Here is a 10738-nt window from a genome sequence, read left to right as displayed (position 1 = left end):
CGGGAGCACAGCCATGTGGGCTTTGACTCTTCACGCGAGGATGCAAGAACTAGGACCCGAACAGGAAGAGTGGTCGAGCCCACAGACTCTAGCATTAAGCAGCTCTTGCTTCAATTTCCAGCTGTCACTTAACGTGTGGGAGTTTAATCATCTCCAAAACTCAATTTTTCCATCTCTACAATGGAGCTAACGGTATCTAATTTCTTTAAATATTAACTTCCATTACAAATTACAGCACATTGGCCAATTGTTACCTTCAACACTAAAGATAGCACTTACACTAATTCAACTTCTTTCTAAATATATACTTAAGTCAAAAGCTTGAATAATTATAATTTACTGAGAAAACCAAACTGTCCCTGTCCGAGTTAAGAACTTGAGAAGACGACTAAGAAGCAAACTAAAATCAAAGTCCTAAAACGGTACAAACCTCAAAAACCCAAGCGGGTTTGCCCATAAAGCCCCGCCTCCGTGCAAACCCTGCCCACTTCCGGCTGCCCCACCCACCCCCAGGCACCGGGACCCCGCCCCCTCCGCCAGGTCCCGCCCCCCGCACCTGATCCTGCTTGCCATTGGGCGAATCTGGACGCTGTAAACACACCCGACACCCGCACGCCTGGCAGGGGCGTGTCCGCGCCTGCGCAGCAGCGCCGCCGGGCAGCGGGGCACTGGGCCGGGGCAGGGGGGCGGAGGTCAGGCCGAATCTTCCTCCGTAATAAGAAGCTGCGCGCCCCGCGGTCCTGGCTCCGCGGCTCCGGGCGGATCGGGCCTGGGCGCTGGCGCGGCGGTGGCTGCCACCGCGGCGGGCGCGATGGAGGCCGTGCCGGAGCCCGGCGCTCACGCCGGGGGAGGCCGAGACCGCCGGCGGTGCTCGTAGATGCACGGGCTCTCCATGAGCGAGCGGCGGCGGCGACGGGGGCGGCGGCACCGGCGGTTTTCGGTCCCCGGGGAGGTACGAGGACTCGGCTTCCTGGGGGACGGAGACCGGCCGGTGCGGGGTCGCCGTCCGCGGCCCGCGCCGCCCCTCGCCCGCAGTCCCGGGCGCTCGGCGGGGCCACTGCCCGCGCGGGCGGCGTCTCGCGGGCCCCCGGTCCGGGCCCCGCCCTCGGGGCCGGGCCCTCCGGGCGCGGCGGGCCGGGCGGGGGGCGCGGCCGGAGCGCGGGCCCGGAGAGACGCCCACCGCGCGCCCGGCGGGCCGGCCCCGCGCCCCGCGCCGCCGGTCTCCGGAGGGTTTCGGGGCGCCGGTTCGCGGGGGGGCCCTCAGGAGCCCCGAGCGCTTAGGGAGCCCGGCGGTCAGCGCCTGGGGCGGGCGGTCTGGCGCTCACGACCGGCGTGGAGTGCAGATTGTCACCCTTGGCAATGGCCGCAAAAGGAAGGTGTCGTTTTGCCGAGGAAATAGAGGTCGGGGGAGTTTTGCAGGTTTGTGCAAGCTGGAGGGCCGGTGCGGGCAGGAGGGAGCCTGCGGGTGCCTCCTCCCGGCCCCCAGACAGCGCCGAGCCGGTCTTTCCCACGGCCTGGCGAAAACTGACAAGTTGCAGTAAAGCTCTTTGCAGCCGATTCTCTTTTTAGTCGTTTTTATTGTAGTTTACTTTGAAACTAGGTTAAGTGTCCTCTGGTTCTTCCAGTCGCCTCTGCCCACTCCGTTTCTTTCCTTTTTTTTTTTTTTTTTTTCAGAAAAAGGCTAAGGAAGTTAGTTTCATTATATGTGGACGTGATAGATGGATATAGATATAAAATTGTAGTTTAATTCTCTTAGAGTATAACTATTGCCTTACAGAGCTATACTTACTCTTCATTTGGTCGTGTCTAAAAGATACTTGGAAGAAAAATACTACCGAGATTTACCGTTCCTTTCCAATGCAATATTTAGGAATCTGAATTCAGCCTCTTATTTTTATGACCTTACTACAAAAGCTCTTTAAAATCCAACAGAAATAAATCAAACCATGAAGAAAGTTATTTTCATTTTTAAAGTATTTGAATGCCTTATGATTTTTAAAAAATCTGCTCCGGCAACATGTCATTTTCTATGAAAGAGAAACTGAGTTTGTGTTTTCCTAGTCTCCAGATTTGTGACACCCTCCTATTTCTAAGTGCTTGACTAGAGCCAGCATGTTACCGACTATATATAAACATCTACACTTCAGACTAAATATAGTGTTGAATATTTTAGACTCCACAGTGTCTTGCCTCAAGCCGAAAATACTCTGTGTGTGCATGGGTTTAATATATCGTAGAACTTGAATTTTTAGTCTGCTACTATTGCAGAATCGGTTTGAACTTAATTTCTCACACAAAACACATAGGTCTGCAATGTTGAGTGCTGGATTCAGGTTGTGCTTGGGAGGACATGGCACCAGAAAAGACAGTCAGAAGAAGACACTGACCTCAGTCACTGTCTTCTCTTTCCATTCATCAGATGCTTCCCTTTTTCATGAAAATATACTTTTCCATAAAGGCAATATATTGGGATACCCTCTGTTTTTAGTTTAGACATATGTTTGTCTCAAGTAACATAAAGCCATTTTTTCAAATCACTTTCATTAGGACCTCATTCTTTAATTTTTTTAAATTTTGCTTCATGTAACGTACATATGACACAAACATGTTTATTAGAATACTGTCAATGACTTTAGAAACAAAATGCTTAGCTCTCCTCAACGTTAGGAGAAGGATAGGTGCCATTTTAAATCGGGAGGACACCTCAGTTCATTCCCAAAACACGCAGAGAGGGCAGTTGGGATACCACCAAGTTCTGAATCCAATCTTCACAGCATGGGCTCTGTAGTTAAAATTGTAGGATAGCTAGCAGGGTCCTAAATTGGAAGTAACAATCCCAAAGTGCATAGAAATGATTTTTGTATTAGCTGTGTGACTATTCAGTTAAGTTCTCACAATTGCTCTTCATATGTTGTCTTTCAAAGCTAATTGGCCATTATTCTGTAGCCCAACTAAGAATTCCATTATATCAGTTTTATAAGTGGAACCACACATATTAACAAGAAAATGAAGCACAGCTTGTATTTTGGAGGGAGGAAGAGGTTTACATGAGGAATACACCCGACCAAATTTAGATCGTATCTTTGAATAGCTTTATTTTCATTTAGGATTTTTTTATTACAGTGTTTTCCTATATCAAAGATAAAATCTACAGTATAATTAATATAAAGGCCTATCAAATGACCATTCTGTACCTCAAAAAAAGGTTGCAGCTTCTTAAATGGTCTTTCCAGAGGCCATGCATATTGCCAAAAAAATGGCTCAGTGCTTGAATTGTTTTAAATTTTTTTGTTATATTGGAAGGCCATCTAACCAAATTTAATTTGAGTCTTTAGATAGCTTTATTTTCATTTAAACATATCTCATGCATTGAACATATGAAGTCACAAATTTACATGTTCTATTTTAAACTTTTAAAACGCAGGATGAAGACACTGTTTGAAGAGATCAAAGCATCAATTAAAAATAACTATAACCAAGATCGCTCGTTCTGGAGGCCTGTTCTTCCTTGGGGAGGTGTTTTTACTATCAAAGCTGGCCGCAAAGCAGTGTCCTGTACACCACTCTATGTTGAAATAAGACTGAAAAATACCTGCACCATAGATGGATTCTTGATGTTATTATATGTCATTCTTAATGAAAACGAAAATTTCCCCAGGGAACTGGCTCTTCATTTAGGTCGAGAGTTTGTAGACTGTTTTCTTTATTTAATGGACACCTACAGTTTTACAACTGTGAAGCTACTTTGGATTTGGGACAAGATGGAAAAACAGCAATACAAATCTGAAGTTCACAAAGTTTCATTGATAATTGATTTGTTTGGGAATGAGCATGATAATTTTACAAAAAATCTCGAAAATCTCATGTCTACCATACAAGAGAGTTACTGTTCCAACTGGCGATGCCCAACTCGAGTGCAGGAAGATCAGCAGCGCACAATTAATATAAAGTAAGTTGCTCCAAAGTCTGTTTGGTCACTTTTAGCAAAAATAGTATACTTTTTAAAAATGAATATTGCTATAAATATATATATAGTCAAAGTACTTCTTAAAGTACAGAGCCTGTGTAATTACTTACACATTGAGCAACCACACAAATGCAAGACTCTCTAGTAGGTCCCATGACAAAAATGTTAGTCTATTACATCCAAACATCTTAGAATTTACTTTACAAAACCAACTGATAACTATTTCACTTGCAAAGTAATGAATTATTCAGTATGCAAAATGTTTTACTCTTGCTTTGAATTTACTAATATGACTATGTAGATAATTAATTCCTTGTGTCACAAACTTAGCCTCTTGAAGAACACTCATTACTATAATGAGCAATAGTAGGAATGTTTCACCCCTTGAATGGGTCTCTGTCGGGTAGGCTAGTTCTGTGTGAACAAGATTGAAGGCACCCCACGTCATGGCCAGGGCATCATCATAGACAGAAACCCCAAACTTGGAATCTTAGCACCTGGAGAGGACGAGGATGTGACTGACTAGGAAGGTGCTGGTAGCCTGTGAGTATTTCTGGCTTTCAGAGAGAAGGCAGGCCTCTGCGCTGGTAACTGACAGGGAGGAAGGCCAAACTGGCAGGCCCTAGTGGAGTGTCGGGAAACACTAATGCCCCCGGGGGACATGAGCTGGAAAGGGGAAGAGTGCCAGTGGAAAAAAACAGGACAGAAAAACAGACCTAAACACATTGTTGTCGGACAGTGTATCTGGACCCTGTGGTCCAGAAAAACAGCCTAATAGATTGTTCCCTTTGGGGAATGTACGTCAGGTACCCTAACTGATTAAATTCGTGTTTCTTTGTAGCATACTTAGTTTAATATTATAACATCACAGTACTCGTGGAAAGCTGAAGATAATGTATTCTTTTTGGAGTCTACCGATCACCATCTCTCTTGTTCTGAAGTACACTTTGTCCGTTTTCCTGTATTGCTGATGTGATGATGTGGGTTTTGAAATTGCGGTCAGGGGATAAAGTTCTGTTACTCTAAATCATAATGGACTAAAAAGTGTTTGAGAAAATTGTCTTGTTTTTTAAAAACTAGTATCTTTTAATTTGTATGTTTTGAAACTATAATGAAATATAATCTTATATTAATACTAATATTTTATGCTTCTCAATAAAATATTGTTCATCATACTCTATATAACTTTTTAAAGCTTTTGCTTATTTTTTTAGTCCTATATTTAAAACAACCTCTGAAGTATGTGGGAAAAATTTTTTTTAACAAATCAGATAACTGAGGCCAGCAAAGTCTGTAACCTGCGTTTAGTCAGGTAACTAATCGGCTGCTCTGCCAATTCTGGGTCCTGTTTTCTTCCCACCAGACCAGAATCCCCTCTATGGAATCCTCTCGAAAATTTCTTAAAGTAAAACAACTGCATATTTCAGGGTCAATTTACAGAAAGATTTAATGTTCTTGGAAAGTTTCATGCATTAATGTTTATTAAGTTCATCTTGTTTCTATACTATCTATAGGAAATACAAAGATGAATAACAAAGGTTATACTTTTATACTTGGTTTGCTAATAATGAATTGACCTGTAGAGTTTGTTATCCTGATAATGTATTTACATGTAAAATGCTGAAGCACTTCCTAGCTGTGTTTTGCAATTGTTGTAGTCCTCCCCAAGAAATCCCACATGGAAACTTGATACGACTGGCTGTGGATGAGTTATTCTGTTCCAGGATTGAACTGTGTGAAGAGCGTGGGTGAGTATATGATAGACATTTACGATGAAAGTATTTCTGTGTTTTTTATAAAGAAACCTGGACCGATATGCTCTTTGATATTAATACTTTATTAAATAGCAACTCCATAAGTATTTAGGAAACCTAACCTTTTTGGAATCTTAACACCTTCTAGTTTACTGTGCCAACTTATGCTGTGTTGTCATTATCAACTATCACTATATAGAATATAATACTAGGGGCTGGCCCAGTGGCGTAGTAGCTCTGCTTCAACAGCCCAGCATTCGCAGGTTCGGATCGCGGGCACAGACCTATGCACTGCTTCTCAGGCCATGCTGTGGCAGGCGTCCTATGTATAAAGTGAGAGGAAAATGGGCATGGATGTTAGCTCAGGGCCAATCTTCCTCAGCAAAAAAAAAAAAAAAGAATATAATACTACGGTTAGTTGATGAGTACAAAGCAAATGCCTTTCATTTTTCTCCCTGCTGCTGAGTAGGTACAATAAAACCTCGGTTAACCGGAACCCCGCTAACCAGGACCCTCAATTAACTGGATTTTTTCCTGCACTCCTCATTTAGAAGAAAGAGGTAAATGACGACCAAAAAAAATTAACATAGTAAAAAAAAAAACTCCAAAAGGGCAGAACATATTCATCCCAATCTCTTAACAATTTCTGTAGCTACAGTATTGTACAATGAGAATCAATGTTTAAAACGATGATCCTACAGCTAATTAATCACAAAAGAAGGAAAGAATAAAATATATTCAGTTAATTGTACTTAAGTCCAGAAAATGAACTAATGTATTTTAGCAACAAATACTGAAACAAAATGGTTTTCTGGTTAACTTAATTTAGTCGATAATGTTTGTTAGCCAAAATTCCGTGCCCTGAGCATTCCGGTTAATCGAGATTTTACTGTATAATTGTGTTTGTTGTATTCTGCTCCATATGCTTAATACCTGGTTCTTCTAAGGAAACAGAATTTGCTTCATCCTAATGGCACAAGGAAGCAATTAGGGAACTTTCTGCAGTCTAAAGGGAGCTGTAAGAGTCATGTCACTCCCCTCTCTGCCGTTTTCCCCTTTGAAACCAACTTACAGAAGGAAAAATATATCTACGAATAAAAGCTTTTCTGTCAGTTCAAAAGACTACATGCTTTTATAAGCTTAGATAAAAATAGCTAGCTTTTCCTCGAGTTTTGAAAGTATTATTTTTCGTATATAGAATCCCACAGCTTATAAACTTCTGGGAATAGGTATAGAAGCTCTTAATAGAGCGACGCCATTACCCAAACCTAAAATAGATAATTATGCTTCTTATGAAATTAAGTAATAAAGATCAGCCAAAAGTGATAAAAGGCAGCTTTGTCCCAAGTGTAGTCAAGTTCATGCCTATTTTCAATTTTAGGTGTGGTGGCTTGAGAGAATTTTCCCAGCGAGTTTTCTGCCACGGGGCACCCCCTTTTGTTGTCTTAAATATGCAGCATTGGAGATCTGAAGATCTGGCATATGTACCCTATTACTTGGATTTATCTGATCACAAGTAGGTAGTTTTTTTTTTTTATAAAACTAGTAAAAAATAAATTTATTTTATATTTTTCTGCTGTTCTATCATGATTCTGATGAACCCTTAAGGAAATATTGTTGAAAAAAATCATAACTATCTCTAAATTTATGTGTCCTAAGATCAGAATCTACTACAGGGGTCAGTCGCTGGCAGTGTGTATAGTGGTTGGTGCTTGGACTATGGGATGGACAGAATTGCCTTCAAATCCCAGCCCCTCCTTTTATAAGCTGTGACCTTGGGCTAGTAACTTAACCAGTTTACACATCAGTTTTCTTATCTATAAAACAGAGGTGACAGTATCTATCTGGTGCCATTATTGTGAGGATTTAATGAGACGGCACATGTCAGGTGTTAGGATAGTACCTGACACATGGTGAACAGTCTATACTTACTGTTATTTCAGGTCAAACTAGTGTATAGAATGATGTCATCGTTTAAACATAAAATGTTACTGTCATCATTATAGATAAAAGTATCTGCACACAAATTAGGACATACAGGATTCTTTTAACTTTTTGCCTTTAAAAGTTTTTTTGTGTGTGTTTTCTCTTATTTCATAGAACCGTACAGGTTATGAGTTAATCTGTTAAAATATATTTTTAAAAATTCTTAAAGTATATCAATTTTAAAAATTAAACATTTTACTCCAAATTACCAATTGTAGTCCATGATTTTTACAAATGGATGTCTTTTGCAGGGAATAGAAACAATCTCAATTTTTTTTTATCCCATAGTTAAGAATTTCAGGAACATTTATCTTAAGAACAAAGTATTGTAATTTTCTGCTACACCTTTTCATTTAACCTGCAGGTATTTGTTGGAAGGTGCCACGTTATTTAACAAAGAGGAACATCATTACTCTGCAGCTTTCCAGATTGATGGACATTGGATGCACTATGATGGCCTCAGAAATGTGAATTTAATTTTGTTAAATAAACCCCCAGAGTTTCTCCTCTTGTCATCATTGGTTTATATTCGAGCAACAGAGAAATAAATCTAGACTGATGCTAAATTACATTGTTTTCCCTCCTGCCCATGCTCCCCAGATGAAGGGCTTTTATTTTGTATATACTTGGTATCCAAGGAAATGGTTCAACTACACTAGTTTCAGAGGTGTATTTTCCAGTGTTTACCCCAGGTAAATGTTTTATATAGAGAATCTATGCAAAATGTTTGTATTTCTTTTTTCTATATCCTGGGTTATTTTTATACAAGCATATTTTATGTTGAAATAAAATATATCTTGTAGCTTTTGTATTTTTTATTTATATGTACCTGGAAGGTTTTTTTACAATTCTGTCTTTGAATCCAAAAAAATACTTTGTCATTCGAATTCTCAAGTTTTCTTTTTGGATATCCAAATAAAGCAGGGGTACCAGTGAGTATTTCAGTTTATGTAAATTTAACAGTTCCAAAGGTATCTGACTATATTTCTTTGCCCTACCTCACTATAATCCATAGTGCACTGTTGGATCTAGTATGGATTTGAATGTACAGCTTATAAATGGCTTAGTCTATTTTATCTGTTGATTTGCGTAATTTCCTTGTAGCAGTTTTTAAAAATACTTTGGTGAGAATGTTTTTCTGATCTTGAATTATTTCTTTATAAAGGCAAATTACTTTAACCACTTGCTAAAGTTTTATAAACCTGCCAGTGGATTTTAAATATTATATAAGCTCCCAAGCTTAATTAAAGTTATTATTACAAATAAATTATATAACTAATCTAAATACTTCTCTTATAATTAAAAGTAATGAAAATTCTCTAATAAAAATTTGTTTTCAGGTAAGACAACTATAAAAAACATTTGAGACAACAGGACGTTTACTAATGTTGGATTAACAATAGAAATCTACTTTAAATATATATTTAAAAGAAAATGGGTGCCTGGGAATATTTCTTTTCCTAGAAGTCATATTGGCGCAGAGAAAAAAATACTTAAATTTTTGGAGTAACATCTGCTGGCTCCCTTTTAAGTAGTAAATTGATAGCATGAGTTGATTTGCAATATAAATCACTAGAATTTTATAGTTCTCACAATACTTCTTTTCAAAAACCCGAAGGTCTCTCTCCCTTTTGCAATTTAAAGGAAAAAATTAGGTCATATTCTCAAGGGAAACTACTTTTTGAAATTGATCACCATTTATTTAGTGTTTGCATTTCAGTAAACAGTCCACCTTAGGTTTGGGGTTGAGATTGAGTGCAATATATTTGGAGATTTCTGCATAACACAGTTCACTGCCATATACCACATTGCTAAGGTTTAATTTTAAAAATTGAGTCTTATACTGGCCTGTGCCATGTTGAGATAACTTACTGAAGAATGGATAAATGTCAGTGCAACGATGCTGGAAATGCCTCACTTTGAGCAAATACTATGAAAATTCCTTTTTTATATATGACAAAAAATAGTGATTTATTTTACAAAAAAATTCACCCCAGGATTTATTTAAATAGTTCCCCGTGTATTTAAATAGGATTGATTTACAGTAAATTTTTCTGGGGACACCTTATTATATGACTCAAAGTTTACAAAAATACAAATATTAGCATATACATAAATGGTATTAACAAAAATATTTCTAATGCAGATTTATTCTTTTAGGAATTGCACTTTATTTGGAATAATACTGGTTTATCACGAAACAAGAACTTACCTACCTCACAGGGTTGTTGTGAGGATTACGATGTTTGTTAAAACCTTGACTACCTTGAACATGCTAATAAAAAACTTATTTTTTCTACCTCTTTCATGTATAGGCAAGTCTCCCAGATTCTCTCTTACTAATAAACTTTTCAGATCTTTTTTGTTAATGATTTACTTAGGCAGTAGTTCATAGCAGTAAAGGCTTTAATGTGTAATGGAATTTAAGGATGCCTTCTGGACCCCAGATGACGGAGGCTGAAGGATAACAGGTGGTTTATTGTTACGGTGGTTGGTTGGTCAAAAGAAGAAATTATCCCCTGCTGACCAGATAGTGAGTAGAAAATGGGTGAAAAAAAACAAACTAAACTAGATCATCTGCAGCATGTGAAGGTGAGGTCATGGAAAATCATTCCTAACCTTAAACACTCTTGGAGAAATGGCAATACTGTGGGAGGGGGCAAAAGACAGGAGGGAATAATCAGAACGTATTTTTAATCAAAATGCCACAAACCACAACTATGCCTCTGAGGAGCAAACATGGTGGTAGAACCCTGGCCTCAACCAGGGGATACAGGACAAGTAAAGCAAGTTTAAAGAGGAATCGCCAGCTTCTCTTCAGAGAAACCTTTCCCCCCAACTTAGCAAACAAACTTCCTTAGATTTATCCTTTAAAGTAGCTTCTCATTATTAGTTAGGGTTGATTTAATAGCTGAGGCATCGTCAGCTGGATCTGATCCCGTCAAAGAGGAGGGGAAGCAGACAAGTCTTCCCACACGGGCCTGCTCACGGGGGGGAACCGCCTTCCACGCCACCCTCGGAGCGAGCGCCC

The 10738-nt window shown here is 39.5% G+C and overlaps 1 protein-coding gene across 3 annotated transcripts; it reads left to right on the top strand.

Annotated features, from left to right (window-relative positions):
* Positions 1–747: 747 nt before the first annotated feature.
* C5H14orf28 (chromosome 5 C14orf28 homolog) lies at positions 748–10055 on the top strand. 3 transcript variants are annotated; one of them, XM_058540670.1, is made up of 5 exons: positions 748–952; positions 3425–3949; positions 5626–5715; positions 7103–7237; positions 8072–10055. In XM_058540670.1, exons 2-5 carry the CDS (start codon positions 3426–3428, stop codon positions 8253–8255), a joined length of 933 nt encoding a protein of 310 aa, XP_058396653.1. In that variant the 5' UTR covers positions 748–952; position 3425; the 3' UTR covers positions 8256–10055. The 3 variants fall into 3 exon arrangements, with proteins under 3 accessions (XP_058396653.1, XP_058396651.1, XP_058396654.1); XM_058540668.1 differs by lacking the exon at positions 748–952 and having other exon boundaries at positions 1274–3949; XM_058540671.1 differs by lacking the exons at positions 748–952; positions 7103–7237 and having other exon boundaries at positions 1274–3949.
* Positions 10056–10738: the final 683 nt, after the last annotated feature.

Source organism: Diceros bicornis, chromosome 5 (assembly GCF_020826845.1).
Source record: "Diceros bicornis minor isolate mBicDic1 chromosome 5, mDicBic1.mat.cur, whole genome shotgun sequence".
NCBI classification, from domain to species: domain Eukaryota; kingdom Metazoa; phylum Chordata; class Mammalia; order Perissodactyla; family Rhinocerotidae; genus Diceros; species Diceros bicornis.
The sequence above is the reverse complement of the archived record's forward strand: the minus strand, read 5'-3'. Positions and strand labels throughout refer to the sequence as shown.

Coding starts and splice junctions, on each gene's coding strand:
- C5H14orf28 (XM_058540668.1), top strand. CDS start 3,378: ATGAAGTCACAAATTTACATGTTCTATTTTAAACTTTTAAAACGCAGG. Junction 3,950..5,625: donor CAGCGCACAATTAATATAAA/GTAAGTTGCTCC, acceptor CAATTGTTGTAG/TCCTCCCCAAGAAATCCCAC. Junction 7,238..8,071: donor TTGGATTTATCTGATCACAA/GTAGGTAGTTTT, acceptor TTTAACCTGCAG/GTATTTGTTGGAAGGTGCCA.